The 16523-nt window shown below is 40.1% G+C and overlaps 2 protein-coding genes across 6 annotated transcripts in view; one reads left to right on the plus strand and one right to left on the minus strand.

Moving 5' to 3' along the window:
• Positions 1 to 2194: 2194 nt before the first annotated feature.
• Positions 2195 to 4518, minus strand: rcn2 (reticulocalbin 2). Of its 2 annotated transcripts, none has more exons than XM_028430136.1 (8): positions 4467 to 4518; positions 3966 to 4106; positions 3768 to 3870; positions 3491 to 3687; positions 3286 to 3399; positions 3103 to 3196; positions 2861 to 3000; positions 2195 to 2338 (listed from the first exon to the last, which is right to left on the minus strand). In XM_028430136.1, exons 2-8 carry the CDS (start codon positions 4104 to 4106, stop codon positions 2195 to 2197), a joined length of 933 nt encoding a protein of 310 aa, XP_028285937.1. In that variant the 5' UTR covers positions 4467 to 4518. The 2 variants fall into 2 exon arrangements, with proteins under 2 accessions (XP_028285937.1, XP_028285938.1); XM_028430137.1 differs by lacking the exon at positions 4467 to 4518 and adding an exon at positions 4261 to 4408.
• Positions 4519 to 8087: 3569 nt separating this feature from the next.
• scaper (S-phase cyclin A-associated protein in the ER) overlaps positions 8088 to 16523 on the plus strand; it is a 49545-nt gene continuing 41109 nt past the window's right edge. For 2 of the 4 annotated variants that reach the window (XM_028431218.1, XM_028431220.1), the window contains exons 1-6: positions 8088 to 8376; positions 11825 to 11942; positions 12781 to 12857; positions 13457 to 13654; positions 15700 to 15800; positions 16238 to 16354. In XM_028431218.1, coding sequence (XP_028287019.1) covers positions 8209 to 8376; positions 11825 to 11942; positions 12781 to 12857; positions 13457 to 13654; positions 15700 to 15800; positions 16238 to 16354 — 779 coding nt within the window. In that variant the 5' untranslated portion in view covers positions 8088 to 8208. Of the gene's footprint in view, positions 8377 to 9009; positions 9420 to 10498; positions 10516 to 11824; positions 11943 to 12780; positions 12858 to 13456; positions 13655 to 15699; positions 15801 to 16237; positions 16355 to 16523 lie in introns of those variants that run through there. The other 2 variants (XM_028431219.1, XM_028431221.1) reach the window with 2 other exon arrangements.

Raw genomic sequence — 16523 nt, forward strand, 5'->3', positions numbered from 1 at the left:
AAATTCACGTACCAGATCTCATACACTCCCCCAGCCTTACGTGCAATAGTGATGAGTTCTTTGCCATATTTTTCTTCTGCTGATGCTCTGCAGTAATAAATAAAGATTATACAGCAGAACTGCATTTACATCAGGCCGCTTTGTTCATTTGTATTTACCAAAAGCCCCACCTCATCTTCAAGAGCTCCTCCATATCCTTGCAAGTCCGTCGACCATCATTAAGTCTTTGAATAATAGTCTCATAACCAACATTGCTGATGAAGTCTACTCCCTGTATAGGACAAATAAACACAACATACTTTCAGTAATGATTACAAACCTAATACAAACCACACAGGGGTGTTGTGTTTAAAGTTATCCCCTTTAGGCAACAGCTGATGACTTAATGACCCACAACAGCAAGGTTCAGATGTACTGTTTTTTTCCATGCGTAGGTGTTACAGCTAAAGAATTGTTACATGCTGGGTTGTGAGTGGAAGTTCCAGGTAAAATAACCCACCAGTGTGGGTAGAGATTTCAGAGATTAAAGATACAGGGAAGTGCACAACTTCACTCGGTGATGTATTGGTACAGCTGATGTTTCTTACCCATTCCTTATTCCTTTGATCATTACATATAAATGATCATATTGTTTACTGAAGGTTCTTTTGTATTACTTTGACAATAGGATACATTACTATTGCATGTTGTATATCTATACAGCACTTTCATCCCACCTAATCAAAGGTACTTAGGATTAGGTTCTTGTTGCCCAGGGACAAATTGGCATCAAACTGCCAACCTTGAGGTTAGTAGACGAATAGTCTTACCACCTGAGCCACAGCCACCCTTATTATCTTTGCATGTAACACTGTGGAATAATGTAGCAGTCACACAAACTAGGTACTATGTTTTTCCTGGCCTAAAGGACAACACCCCTCAGCAGAATGAATATCCGCCATGCTGCACAGAGGATCACAGCCTTAAAATCTGACATTACACATTGTATAGTTATAGTAAATAAATAAATCACTCATGCAGTTTGTTAGATCTGCTTAGTAAGCCACACTACTTTCAAATGAATTAATAATACATACATAATACAATTGCTCATGTTTTGCAGTCCATATTATATGATTTTTTACACAGCTGAGTTGCGCTCTGTTGCTCTGCTGCACACAAAAGTGCTCAGAATAGCTGAGATAAGGTGGTGTCAAATGAGAGCAAGTTAATGAACAGGAAACCCTGAACAATGACAGGCGACACCGTTATGATCATAGCATCAGTCTGGTAGATGGTGTGTTTGTGTGACAGAATGTAAAAATGTAGTTTGTCCCTATGTTTGTGTGAGACAACTACTTTTAGACAAACATGAGAACATGAACACAAATAAGTTTGACGTTAAGACAGGCTCTAAACACAGATTGGTACTAAATGCATTGTTCTTTCAGTATGGTTGTCTAGACAAAGTGAGAAGCACTTATTAAAAGCCGCATTAAACATATTTATTTTGCCAGCATCACAGTTACACTCATGGTCAGCTTTAGGTCTGAACATTAACATCACTGAAAAATAATTAGTACTGTTACACAAACTCACCCAAAAGGCGTCTTTAAATGGTAATGACATCTTGGCAGTGGTTAAAAAGAGTTCCCCCTGATAATCCACTCAACTCAGATTCACTCTGTAACTCCAAGCAGTGTGACGGGGTATGTGCTCGGTGCAAGTGAAACAGATGGTGACACATTCAGGAAACAAGCTTTCATACAGCAACACTCACTCACTAACTCATTTGATTTAAATGAGGAAGAGCTACAACAGTGTCAGCAGTTACCACAAGGGAAGACCAGTACAACCACTAAACAAGACAATCTCCACAGGATTTACTAGCAATCACAGGACTGTTAAACCCCAACATGAAGCGTTTGGGTTTGTTTTTTTTAATAAGTTACTAATAAGTCCTCAGTTCAACCTTTCTTCTTCTAGATTACATGTAACTGGAATTCCCTGTTATATTACGCAACATGTTCTATTTTGTGAGGCTGCTGGTGTCACTTAAGAGGGCATTGCTCGCAATGTGCATGTGCTGCAATATAGATAATAAGGCTCTCCACAGAGTGACAAAATCTCACTACTAACTACAACATGGGGAATGTATTACAGTACATCTTCATAGAAACTATGAAAGAACTCTACAATAAACAACAACATATTGCTATAATTCATCATGTGAGATGTGTAGCTGTCTGCCATAGTCTGTCACTTCACTGTTTATAAATGTTTCTTGGTTTTTTAAAACTTCTGCCTCTGAGATTTTCCCATCTCCATCGTGGTCCATTTCTTTGATGAGATGACGAGCCTGTTAATGACAAGTGAGCAAACAAGGAGAAATACTCAGTACATTCTGTAAGCTACCATAACATTTAGAGGAAATATTAAAGAATACAGCAGAAGAAGAAGTGTGGTATTGAAGGGGATAGATTATTCTTATTATTATATCAACTCTTTTTGTTGTTTTAATAAATAATTACATGTCTGAGAACCTCTTCACATTGGACAAAAAACCTATAAGACAGGTTTTCCAGTAGTCAGTGATCTTCAACTGATCCTGGTATGATCAACAGACATAGGCTAAACATGACATGCTAATTTTTGCCCTGTTGTAACAACTGTCTTCCTTCAAAAAAACTTTTTAAAAGACCATCCCCTTGTTTCTTTTTTTCCCTCTAATAATCAAACCTCCAACAGTCCAATGACATCATAAGGGGATAACAAGCCTCAACTCTGTCTGATTTAAAATTGAAAAAAAACACAGTACAAAACACATTTATATGTATGTATCTATTGTACTAAGATAATCCAGTTACAGCACGAGTCTTACTTCTTCTCTTGCTGATCCGTAGCTATTAGGTGCAACCCAGCGCAGCTGCTCCTCTCGATTTAGCTTGCCATCTTTATCTTGATCATAGAGCTCTTTAAACCTCACCGATTCTTCAATCTCCCACTGTGAAGGGGAATCTTCTGATGAACAAAAAACAACACAAGGGTAAGATGAGAGCAGCAGACCATAACAACACCATACAGAATAAAGTTTATGCTGTCAATCAATCGCTGAAATCTTACCCTCGCCTCTAATGTCTCCAATAAATTCACTTAGAGTAATGAATCCATCTTTATCTGAATCATATTCACTTAACACATCTTCAATAGCAAAGTCCTGTAAGAAAGTGTATCAGTCACTTTAACATGAAATATTGGCAGACAACAGATCAGGTTGTGCAGGAGGAGGAGGGTAACTTGTCTCACAGCCATATGATCCACTTCAGAGGGATGCGTGAAGGCAAGAAACTCTGTCACATTAAGGCCAGGTGTGCCATCCACGTCAGCGAAATCAAAGCGCCTCCTCTCCTTCAGGTGGAGCTAACAGCAAGATGAGTGAGTTTTGGCGGTCTTACATATACATCATACAATGGCATAATATGTTAGAGGACCGGTAAAAGTATAGACCTACATATCTTAGTGACTCTTGCTCAGGATCATTCAGAACAGTGCTGTCATCAAAACTAATAAGCTGGTCGTGAGCCACAGAGTTGTATTCATCCCATGTCACAACACCATCTTGGTTGGTGTCAAACTCAGGGAAGCGCTCCTCTGCATCATCCAGAGCATATTTTCTGTAGACGTGCTGAATCCACAGAGTTATCTCCTCTGTTAACAAAACAGAAAACAAACTGAGTGCCACCCTTAACTTCCCATTTTCCATAACTATGCCAGAAGTATAAAGTTACCTGTACTGAGCAGGTGGTCTCCATTTGTATCAATCATCTTAACAATTTCCATCATGGATTTCCTTTGCTCTGCTGGGCTGAGTTTCTTTATCTCCTCTGAGTTCTGGAGGTGCATAAACAATGACAATGAGTGAGTGGGTGGTGAATGAAACTAAGAAAGAGGGTCAAGAAAACAAACAAACAATAAAAAGTAGCCACCTCATCTCCCAGCAGTACATTCATGTCGTGTTCAGGGTTGTGCTGCTGACCAATATAGTGATCTTCATGATGTTGTTTATGGGAGGTTTGACCAAACCCAATCTGAAGTAGCAGTAACACGAACAGTGAAGTGGATGCCATCTGTGGAGTGATACAAATAATAAGGAAGAATAAGTTTGGCCGAAATGCAACTGTGATACCTGGTGGCCAGCTGCTGGAAGTTAAACATTTTCACAATCTGCTGTAAAGTGCTGCGTCTAAAGGGTTAAGAGATTAAAACAAAAGGGCAAAATACCTCGTACAAAAAGGTGTGGAGATGTTAATTTTTTACTGTTTACGGTAACTATCTAACAGACAGCGAGATGCATTCAAGAGTGGAGGAAAACACATAATCATAACTCAGACCTAATAAGCAGAGATAAAGGCAGCGCACAGACAGCCAACAGTAAGTAAACAGTGACGAAACAAATGATAAATTTAACAGGAAGGTGATGTTTTTACCTTGGAAAGTTCTTCGTACAAGTGTAAAGACCAGTGTCCGTCACGGTAGAGAAAGGACGTACTTCCGGTCACATACTTCAAAATAAATGTTACTTTAGAGGATACACTAACTGTAAAATGAGAGGTGTTCATTTCTGAGTGAGGCAATGATTTCTGATTATGTCTAGGTAATATATTCCTATATGACAAATTTATGTCCGCCTAAAAACAATCACATTGTATTTGCCAGGTATAATCGGAGAAATAGTAGCTCCTGAATGCTTTTATTTTGAAGGACATCCCCGTCCTCCTACAGACTTCCTGCTTGTCGAACGTGAATTGACCATAGACGGACGAAATTAACGACAGGAAATCTTTTTGTTCCTACCTCCATTAATGATTTTCATTACTGGCAATAAAGGACATACATTAAAAACAACCCTACCAACCAAAAACAAATGAATTATTAATACAAGTAAATTAAAACAATAATATCCATAGTTATGGGACCGGGAGGAGGCTGTGGAACTATAGTGTGAAAATAACTGTTTAACGTCGTGATGAAATTGCGTCAGAACAATGTAAACAAACGTTCGTTCAGGCAGGTGGTAGTGTAGCAGGCAACGGTAGGCGTAAATTGGTCAAAAAGACAGCCTAAAACACAATATGACGAAGTCTGTCACAGTCTAGGATTCCAGTTTGACATGTTTTTTGAGTGAGATAGACATTTCAGCTGTTGCTTTTGTGAGAACAAATAGCAGATCTCAGCTCAACATTGAAACGACATAGTGGTTGTTAACCTGGGCTCTGCAGATTACTGGGCACAGTAGGGGCGAGATCCCAAAGTGGCATTTGGCATGCCTCGCTTGGTGAAGTGGTATGTGCCAAACTCAAAGTGCCATGCCAGTGCCATGTCTGGCTGTTTTAGTGCCATGCCACATGCTCCATGCCACAGTTTTTTGGGGATGTTTTGGTGCCATTTAATGCCCGTTTTGGACTTCATCAGTTTGACAGTCTGCTCTAGCGCGTTGTATCACTCAGTGTACTTAGTGTTGTGAGATGTGTCTAGTGTATCTGTAAGCCAGGCAGCTCAGGGTGAATGTGTGTGAGTGAGTTTTTTTGCGCACCCGCGCGTATGTAGGGAGCAAGCCCGCAGGAGCGAGAGAAGTGTGTTGAGGGTGAGACAGGGCAACACCTATTGAAGTTAGCTGGCGACCGGAGGAGAGTTTAGTTTACCCCATGTTTTATGTGCAGCACTGGCAAAAATAAAGCCATCCTTCCAGCAACCACGGTCCGTTATTTAGTACACCACCACCTTCATCATATATACTGTAGAAGCCATATATTGTGTTAGTGTAGTTGTTTTGTTATAAAAAAAAAGCCAGATTTATTTATATAATTTATTTAGAAACAGATACTCACTACATTCTATGACGTGGTTATTTAAGAATCCCAGCTGCTTAGCGTCGTGTTACCATGGAGACAGAGAGCGGTTCTATGGATAACTGTGCACTCAGCTTTAGTTGGAGCCGCTGCCTTTAGTTACAGTGTAAATAGTCCATGGGCCAGATGAGATATCGGTACCACTCAAGGTGGCAAAGGTTGCTTATACTTTTTGAAAAGATACATGCCTGTAGTCAACATTTTGGTATGATAACCCTTCTGAAGTCACAGCTAAATTATGGTTATCAGCTGTTAAAGTTACCTTCCCCCATTGAAAAAATGCATTTTTGACACAGGTCCATATCTTGGTATTGGCCCTTGTTAAGGACATAATTCAATGACCTATATTATTATGTTTGGTATCATTTTAAAGGGGACACTCTGGGCTTTCATTCAAGTTCTTTTGTGAATACTTTTGACAAGGACAGTAGACACTGGAGCTCTTCAAACCTTTTATTACACACATTTTCCTGCCATTTCCGCCTAAATCATCTTTTGTCATTTAGTCATGTGGCATCAGGAAGCATGAGAGATACAAAATACAAACACTAAAATAATGGCACGACTCTAAGGATTCGGGAAATGTATAATTTACCCATATTATCTCATTCTGAGGGGGTGATTTTCAGCCTTATATCAGGTGGACAGTTATTCTCAGAAAGCAGACCAAACAGTGAGCAGACCAGATTCAGTGAGATTACACTCATTTTATCCATGTCTCTTCAATGGCAATACAGAATAATCATTTATCTCATAGTGAGGTTACAACTATACACTTTAAATAAGTTATTGTATTTACATATATGATATATTACTACATTGGGTAGTCTGTTTAATCTGTATGAAGTACAGTAATTGCACTAGCGAGATTCTTGCAAGCAGGGTGACCTTATCCCATTACAATAGACTCATTTACCAACTTAACAATATAAATGTTATATTTTGAGCATTTTAAATGTAGTTCAGGTAGTTAAATATAGTCTACAATACAACTGAATTTAGCCCAGGAGCAGTTTATTCTGTGCTGGGATAGGCCAAACCTAAAAAATTAGCCCTACCAACAAGCCAACCTCAAATGGCAGAAACTAAACAACCACTCCACAAAGAAAAACCTTCCCTTAACAGAGGTGGTGGCCTCAGACATCATCTTTCTACCACATACAATGCAGCTTCCATGCATTCCAGGGAGTTTCACTCCAAGTCACATGCACCTGTGTCAAAAATGCATTTTTTCAATGGGGGAAGGTAACTTTAACAGCTGATAACCATAATTTAGCTGTGACTTCAGAAGGGTTATCATACCAAAATGTTGACTACAGGCATATATCTTTTCAAAAAGTATAAGCAACCTTTGCCACCTTGAGTGGTACCGATATCTCATCTGGCCCATGGACTAAAACAGTTTATATCTCACGCCTAACGCAGCATCGTGAGTATTTAACTTTGGAGGGAAGAGTTTAACTGGCCTGTCAAAGTATAGCAGTCATATACCGAGGACGGCACAGTAGTAGTGAGTAGTTTGTCCTTTTCGTTAGTCTGGTTGTCAGGTGATGGGGAATATTTGCGTGGTGGCAACTGGAATCTATAAATCATGCATGACACTGGCATGGCACTTTTAGATCGCCACATGCCACCAAAACAGCCAGGCATGGCACTTTAAGATCGGTACATACCACTTCAGCAAGCGAGGCATGCCAAATGCCACTTTGGGATCTCGCCGTCACTTTATGATTTATAGATCTTGTGAGAATCCAGCTGCTGCAAAAACCACAAGGGGTCGCTATAAGCTCTAAATATAAGAACATCGAATTTGGTCAGAGGCTTTTTTGGTCTTGCCATCCTACTTCAGCGTATATTTTAAACGTAACCACCAACCCTCCCTCATTTTTATTCTTTTACTTTATTCAGTTGATCTTATAATTCTTGCATCTGCTCTTTGTTCTGATGTTATTCTGCTTGTGTATATAAAGATAAATTTTAAAAAAGACATGTGAACTCAACCAAACGCCGCGCCAGCTCTTCCTGGTTGCCATGGTAGACAATTCAAAGTCCCGCCCAATAAAAACTGCGTCCCACCCATTGACCCAAATTATTCTGTACATGATTGGCTAGTACGTGTGACGGCACCGTGTCACTGCGATTTAATTGGACAATCTCAGTGCCTGTCAACCATTTAACCTCTATCTACTTCCTGCAAGTTCGGTTGTTTTCGCTGTCATGTATTTATCTGACACATTTTCACATCAACTCTGACAACAAGACAGTTCTGTCCGTACACTTTTGTTTCTCACTGACTCTGCTTTGTACGCAAGTCGAGTCGATGTCCAAGGATAACCGTCATGATGGACGACGGCGTGGCGCTGGGCAGCACCGTCTCGGCCCGAGAGCTAGCCAAGGAGGTGACGGGAGGGAGAGGTCTGATAGCAACAGCTCAGGCTCCTCGCATGGAGGAGGCAAAAACAGGAGTTCAACAATAACAGTTCTCAAAGTATGTACTGCCCTATAACCGAATGCTAATATCTGAAATATAGCAGTGAATTTAACCAAGCACCCTACAAGCCCGACGCTCTACGACTTAGCATGAGTGGCTTAATAATTTTGATGTGGATCAAAAAGAAATGCGCAAATTTTGGCGACCTTGGTATCCGTAGCTTGGATATTCTCAGCTCTGTTGGGCTTCCTCTGTGCTTTGTGTCTTCCAATGCCTCTCTACAAGATTTCTGAGGGATTTTCTCAGATTGTTGAAGGTTAGATTGTGAAAATAATGTGTTATGTATGACACATCGTTGTGTGCCAACATAGTCTTGCAGACTTTCAAAGTTTGCACTATTTACATTGAGTCAGACCATGTGGACCAGTGTATTTTGTCCCCCAGCAGCCTGTGAATCATTGGACGCTACGCCCAATCAAATCAAGAGCATCATTGCATGTAATGCATTACTTTAGTGCACGCTCATTCTGACCCTGCAGCTACACTCTCATCACTGGCGACACAGAATGAGGGGCAGAGGGAGGCCTGCTGTGTGCACATGACTGCGCAGAGTTGTGGCAGAGGGAGAGTGAGAGGAGAGAAGCAGAAAGAGAGAGAGAGAGAGCAAGAGAGCGGGGGCTTTGATGCAGAGAAGAGGAGAGGAGCTGTAAATATAGGAGGCTGTGAGCAGAAGAGTGTGGCAGGGAGATAGACAACAGCAGGCAGCCAGTTGGGCCTAAGAAGTGGCTGCTAACTCAGCAGAGCAGTAAAGACACAGGCTAGATTACAGTCAGAGTTGCAGATAGAATATTCAGGGTAAAAAGGAGCACTTGTCTCTCTGACTTGCCACAGGGAGAGAAGAGTTGGCACAGCTGGGCAAGTTGCTACAGCAGCGTGGACTACACAGTAGGAATCTATTTTGGTCCTGCTGTCAAATGACGATGTCACCTTGCACAAGTGGTAGCAGTGCTGAGGGGGAACAGGTTGCCTGAAGTGGGCTGCTAAGTATGTCAGGAGTGGATATAGACGAGGAACCTGCTTACAGACTCTACTTCTACTCTGTATGTATCCTCTAATCTTTTAGATTTCCTAATGAGCTCACTGTGTTGTGGCTTGCTTCTCTTTGTAGTTCTTGCCAAAAGGGAAACCTTACACTTGTCCCTTACTCAGCACAGTCTAGAAAATGCATGCAGAATGACTACCAGGCTAAAACAAAATAGCCACAGTTATGCTCCACAATGTATTTTTGCTTCATCTGTGGTGCTGCCCAGAAGACAGCTTGTGTGCAGCTGATTAAGTGGATAAAGAGAATGTTGCTGCTTGCGTTTTTGTTTTCATCAGGCGGCTGCATTCAGATAGCCATCGTGAGACACTTAGGTAATCTCAAAACACTTGTTTGTCATCCAGTGGCTGTCAAGCCTGAGGAAATGCTATATTTACAATATTTACACCTTCTGGATGGGAGTTGGTGCATTGATACTGACCTGCCTTAGTAGTCGTCGTTTATTTTGACTTTTTCGGTTGATTTATTTTTTTGATCTCTCTGTGGTCCTTTTCTTCTTCTTTGCAGAATAATGCCCTGGCCACTTGATATGTAAAGAATTTTGCTCACCAAAAGTAGGTCAGCTGGGTATCTCCCTTGGGGACATTAAATAGTATCAGACCAAACACATCCATGCTCTTTTCTGCATGTGTAACTCCTAATGAGACATTTTTTACAATATTCTATCAGACTGTCTATCAGAAGCAAAATGGGCTATTCCTTCTTTATATAAATGTGATGTATCTTATGTTTTTACTGGGCTTCAAAAAGCATCTCTTCACTTGGTGGAAGAACGTTGCTGATTTATTTATTTTTTTTGTCTGGATATTGGTGCTAGTGTAGTGAGAGACAGCCAGGAAAAGAGGGAACGTTTTGTTCCATGACTCATTTGTTATTATGAGAATGAAGCTCTCTCTCTCTCTTTTTTTTCCTCCTGTTATTTCATGTATTGGTGCATTTCAAGTCCGAGACTATATTGTTATAGTTGTCTGCAGAGTCGAGTTTGATCTGGACTTTATTCAAGTTTAGATTAAATAATTTATGAAGAGTGCAGAAGTGGCACACACTAGGAGGGAGAGAGGCACAGTAGGTGGAATATCCAGAATGATAAGCCTGTAAGTATTTGCTTCTGTGTTGTCAGAGATCAGAATATTTAGTGATGTAATTTTAAAAAGGTCAATTTTAACAAGTAGACTTCTGGGTGCATGTTTGTTTTTTCCCCATTGCAAACAGTTTTTATTATTAAGCAGATTTCCTTTAAGAAATAAGGCATGAACTACCTGGCCAGAATGTTATTGTAGTTTTTGAGATGGGGAATCAGAAAGATGCTGATGCAAGTGTTTCATCACAGGGCACCTCATACAACAAATGACATCTCACAGCATTTATTATAGTTTACATGGTCTGCTTCACCCGAGGTTACAGTCAAGTTCACTGATGCATATTCAGTAGGTCAACCATGATGCATGCTGGGTACAGAGTGAGTTTAGAGCTTCTGCCTCTAGCTGCTTCTTTTCACAGTCCATGTCAGTAGACCTCCTTCCTTTTTGTGGCTTCCACTCTGGCTCACACCCACACATCAAGGACAATAACTTGATCTGGTTTTTGCAATATGTTAATTAATTTTAATTGAAGGACTATGGATTTAATGTAAACATTTATTAACTTTTCTATGTTTTGTCCATTGTGATTGGCAAACAATCTCCTGTTGCTTTAGTTTATTTTAGATTAGGTAGATAGTTTTTTTAAGCATAGAATTGGTATGATAAACACATTGTACTGCTGTACAAGGTATTTTAACCACATTACAAAACCAGTGTCATGGTGTATTAAAATGGAAGTAACCATGGCAACAGTACTTTTGCTTCAGGCTGTATTCCAGCTGGTTAACACACTCATAAAACTATTTGGGCTATAAAACAGGGCAGGCCTCCTGCTGAAGCCCAAAGTCTTTAAATTGGTTCATAAATAAATTTGAACAACATGCCAAACAACATGTCAATTAATACTGGAGACTTGGTTCCAGTGAATGTCTGTTTTTGTATTTTGTTATATAGTGGAGCTTTATACTACTGATGAAGAGTTTACATAAGGCTTTTGCTTCATAGATAACAATTGAGAAGCTTGAACAGAGTTATGCTTTAAGGTGACAAGTCACCATGTTTTGTCATATTTATTAAGTGGAATGCTTTGTTTATGTGTGACCACAGAATGGGCCCCATAATGCATTCCAGGGTTTCACAACATTAAAACAAATAGGCTTATTGTGGGGAAAAATGCCACCCATCTTGTGCTAGACCTTTTATATATTGTCTTTTTTCAGAAATAATATGGTGCATTTTGGTCCACATATGCTTTATTGGTTGATATCATCCTCCATAAAAGGAATAATCCACCAAGTTTCAAATCTTCTTTGTCCTGCAGGCCTCTTTTCAGCGCTCAAACAGTCATGACAAAGTGCGAAAGATAGTGGCAGAAGAGGGCCGTGCTGCTCGAAACCTCATTGCCTGGAGTGTACCTCTAGAGAACAAAGAGGAGGAAGGTTGGTATTCAACTATATGTTCTTGCTAACGTTTCACTAAAATGATCTGACTACACACATTGTCTGAAACATAGGTTTTGGTTGTTTTTTTTTAACCGCAGTTGTTGTGGGTTTGCATGCAGCAGTTGTGTCTGTAAAATGGTGGCAAGGGGCTGGGATATTGTTTGAGATATTTGTATTTTAGTTGAGCATTGTCATTAAAACAAAACAACAATTTGCTAGCTTTATCTGTGCCCATGTAGACATTTATTAAACCAATATTACAGAAACTTGTGGAAAGGATCTGCACATTGGTCAATGAATAAAACGCTGCTGCATATAAACTTTGACTGACCATGCCTGTATTAGATCATGCAGAACATCCTTGTTAGACTGCAAATGTGTTTCATTTAGTAGGCAATCATTCACTAAATGAACAGAGCAGGCCTCATGGCCGGATCCAGATTTTCACAGGATCTTCTCAATTCTAAAAGTGGTAATGCATATATCATGGTGAGGGTGGAGGCTGCCTATGAAATATGCAGCTTTAAATCAGAAAATGCTGTGTGATTCAAGGTGACATCACATAGACCCCGGTGATCATAATTCATCTCATGACTCAGCTGGTAAATTAGTGCTCAATCTTTCTTGGCTCTCTACAGGATAATGGGTATACAAAAGTTTTGACAGGGCTGGGAAATCAGAGCTTTGTAACTTTAACAAGCTTCCTTTATGTCAGCCTTAGTAGAAAACTCCATGTCGGCCCTCCTGCTCTCCTCCTTCTTTGTGGGACAGCTGAGTTCTTTTCCGCTCTTGAGTTTGCAGACGAATTAAGCCTCTTTCTTTTTTCTCAAAATAGCAAAGTCCAAAGGCAACCCCAGTGGCAGTTCCAGGGCTCAGAGGATCAATCCTGGACAACAGAGGAATAAAAAACAGGTTGGACTATCATCCTCTTCCCACTAGATGGCAATGTTCACCAATCTATCATGTTTTTTTTTCAGACTTCTTGCCCATTTTTTTTTAAAAAAACAAAGCACCTGTGATGCTGGGCTCTTGTTACTCCCTGTGAGTTAGTAGAGAAGTTATGTTTTTTTGCTGCAACCCAACAACCCAACCAACCCAGCACTTTAAGCTCGATATTTGACAGGGAGTGCACTATTTTAAAACCAAGATTGAAATACAAGGTGTTCAAATGTGTTTTCACAAATGATTATTATAGACATTAGATAACATCAATGTGCAAAGCATTAAGGCAACTGGGTTTTATATTTACTTCCAATCATTATATCAGCTGATGCTATTGAATATTAATATAAAAAGGACAAAATTTGCTTCTAGTTGTGAGGTTTTTAACATGTACAGCAGTAGCAGTAGTATCAGTTTGAATTTTTTATTACGTATGAATGCATTATTTTACCAGTAAACATATGGTTTAGTCAGCAGAACAAAAGGATTGTAGCAGCTACTTTATCTATATACAAAAATAGGGTTTGTCTTTGCTATCCTAATGTTTGGTTTATGTTCTGTCTCCACAGAATGCTGGTGTGGAAAATAAAAGCACAGTTGGCCCCTTGTTAGACAAAGGACCAGAAAAGAGCCCCACCAAAACCAGACAGCCCCGAAAGGTGGACTTGCGAGCACGCTACTGGGCGTTCCTCTTTGACAATCTACGCCGGGCTGTGGATGAAATTTACGTCACATGTGAATCTGATCAGAGCGTCTTGGAATGCAAGGCAAGTCTGCTTTAAGGAGCATAAATAAATAAATACAACGGGCCAGATATAAACTCTACTCTCTGACCACTGAGCACACTGAAAGGTCCTATCATTTATAAACACTAGAGGGGGACATTTCTCCTGCACGGCTCACGTTCCTCTTGATTTCTGCATTGGTGAGCCAATGTGTGTTCTTTTTGGTGGAATATTGATAAACAACTGTAAGAGTTTCCTGTTGATTGTTAGTTTTTTTTCTGAAACAGGATTTAGCCACCACGTGTTTGGTAGGATTCTCTGTTTTGTTGAGGTGTGGGTTTTGTTTGGGTAAACCTTATGTCATGTCGTGTTGCTCTAGGGTTTTCGGGCATGATACTTCCTGGTCCTGTCTTTTATTGATTCTAGTGCCATGCTGCATTATGCTGAGCATGGTTCTGGTGAAGGTCTGCAGCCCCCAAGTTAAGCATGAAATCGGTTGTTCTGTGTCAGACAACGGACTGCTAGGGTGTTTTTTTCCCCCTCTCATACCACTGTACCTCTTTAATGCTGTCTAATGGCCATGAAGCTGGGTGATGTTTTTAATCCCCCATCCCACCCAGCTTGTGCTTAATGGACACTGATAGATGATGGAGTCATCTGGAGGGGAAGCAGAGTGCTCTGATAGCCCCCAGCCACAATCCCCTAGTGTGGCTGTGGGCAATCTGCATTGTGTGCTCTCACACAAACAACCCATTATATTCCAACTAAAAACTTCTGAACATAAACATAATCATCACCAGGAAGTGATGTGTAATTCTCTGCTAAGGCAGTGTTACTGTATGACCTAATGTAGTTCTGAATGGGAGCTTTAGTGTTGCTAACATGTTTTTCCACTCAGACAGAAACTGTTCACACAGCAGAATGATTCATATAGGATTATTGATAATGCTTTATTAACATAATGGTCTTCAGACCTAAATGGTTTCCATCAACTGTTTCTTCATCTCATTCTTTAATCTATCAGGCACATCAGCCTTAGCAGGCAAAAAAGGTCCACTGACATTCTGGCAATTGGGTTCAGAATTGTGGTCTGAAACTGTTCTGGTACTTACTGATCTAAATAAAAATACCAAATGATTAAAAAAATGTAAATTATTTACTTGAGGTCAATATCTCTGACCTTGGCTGCACATGGCTTGGCTGTTCATCTGTGTTTTGATGTACGGAGCACAGGCTTTTACTATCCTCCTCACTTTATGGCAGTGTCTCTTGAAGGTTAAACATTCATCAGTCATTTCTCATGAAATGTTATGTGAGGGTTATATTTGGGAAAGTGTGTCTGTTCACATGCTGAAAGTCACTTTATGGTGCTTTCACTTACTGTTGGTTTATCTGTCAAGAGGTGCAACAAACCTCTCTCCATCTCAGCCTTCATTACCAAATGAACACTAGACCATAGCGGTGGAGTCTTGACGGTTAACCAGCCCTAATCAGCAGACCTGCTGCCGGACACATCTTTCACTGGCCTGACTTGTCTATTAACTAAAAGCACTGTGAAGCTTTACTCTCAATTACCACTCCCTTCACGCTCCCCATCAATCAGTTGTGTCTGTTTCATTAGAGCTCTGGGAAAAATCTCCACACAGCCCACCATTTCTGGATAACAGTGTGAGTCGGTACAAGTGCAGATAATGGGCATTTGTTATATGGAATTTCCCTTCTTTGTTCTTTCTTAAAGCTTTTAAGTCAAGTGTTCTTTAAACACTGTGGGACAGCTTCTGTTTCCAGCTAAATTTGTGAACTTTTTAAAGTTCCTTTTGTCAGTTCGATTTGATCAAGGGCTCCTAACAAGCACTTGAACAAAGAGGAGTTTTTTTATTATATTATTTTCTCAGGTCCTAAGCAGAAAATACCCTTTACGGAAATATAAAAATAACAGTATAATGTACCATTTCCTCAGGGTTTGACTGTTGAGTTTTAAGGCTTTTTCTAACATACCATTAGTCATAGTAAAGATTTTTTATGTCTTAATGGTTTGTTATTTCTAATCTGCTATATATGTCTCCATTTTGTTGTGCTGCCTTTAGGAGGTGCTGATGATGTTGGACAACTATGTGCGGGACTTCAAAGCGCTCATAGACTGGATCCAGCTTCAGGAGAAGTTGGAGAAAACAGATGCTCAGAACAGGTGATCTTAACTTAATATTAATATAATATATTTCTGTTTCTTTTGTCTCTCAGTCTCATTTATGGGCCCTTTCTGAATCACTCCCTCTTTGTGGTGAAACTGAAAGTGCCAGAGTCTGTTCCCTGGCTTTAATTCACAAACAGAACAGATCAATAACCTTGGCTTTAATTCAAAGGGGATCCATGAGTTTATTGGTTTCTCTTTATCACAGTGGCCACTGTAGCCACTGTGATAAAATGTAGAAGAAATTCCCAGTGCCACCTCCAAATTTGTCCATTTAAAATATACTAGTAATCAATGAGACATCCTTAAACCTTTACATTCCTCATTTGTTGCATACAAGTGAATCAGCCATCTGCATGATTTGCCAAATCTGTTAGTCTGTGTGTTGGTGTTTTGGCCACATTTTAATTATTACGTGTCACTTTCACTTTAAGGCCCACATCATTAGCCTGGGAGGTGCGCAAGATGTCTCCAGGACGCCATGTAATGCCAAGCCCCACAGCAGACCGGATGGTACCTTCTCCAGGTGCAATGCATGCATTCAGCTTTGGGTAAGCTCTGTGTTATTTCTACTTAAACCCTTTTTCATGTTTCTCTGATCATTAAGGATTTGATTTGGTTGAACACACTTGTGTTTGGCATCCTTTTATTCATGAATCACCATAATTGCCAAAATAACAATGTAGTATTGCCTTTTTTGAAGGGGGTTAGTAAGTGCAG

This window comes from Parambassis ranga, chromosome 19 (assembly GCF_900634625.1).
Source record: "Parambassis ranga chromosome 19, fParRan2.1, whole genome shotgun sequence".
Taxonomy (NCBI): Eukaryota; Metazoa; Chordata; class Actinopteri; family Ambassidae; genus Parambassis; species Parambassis ranga.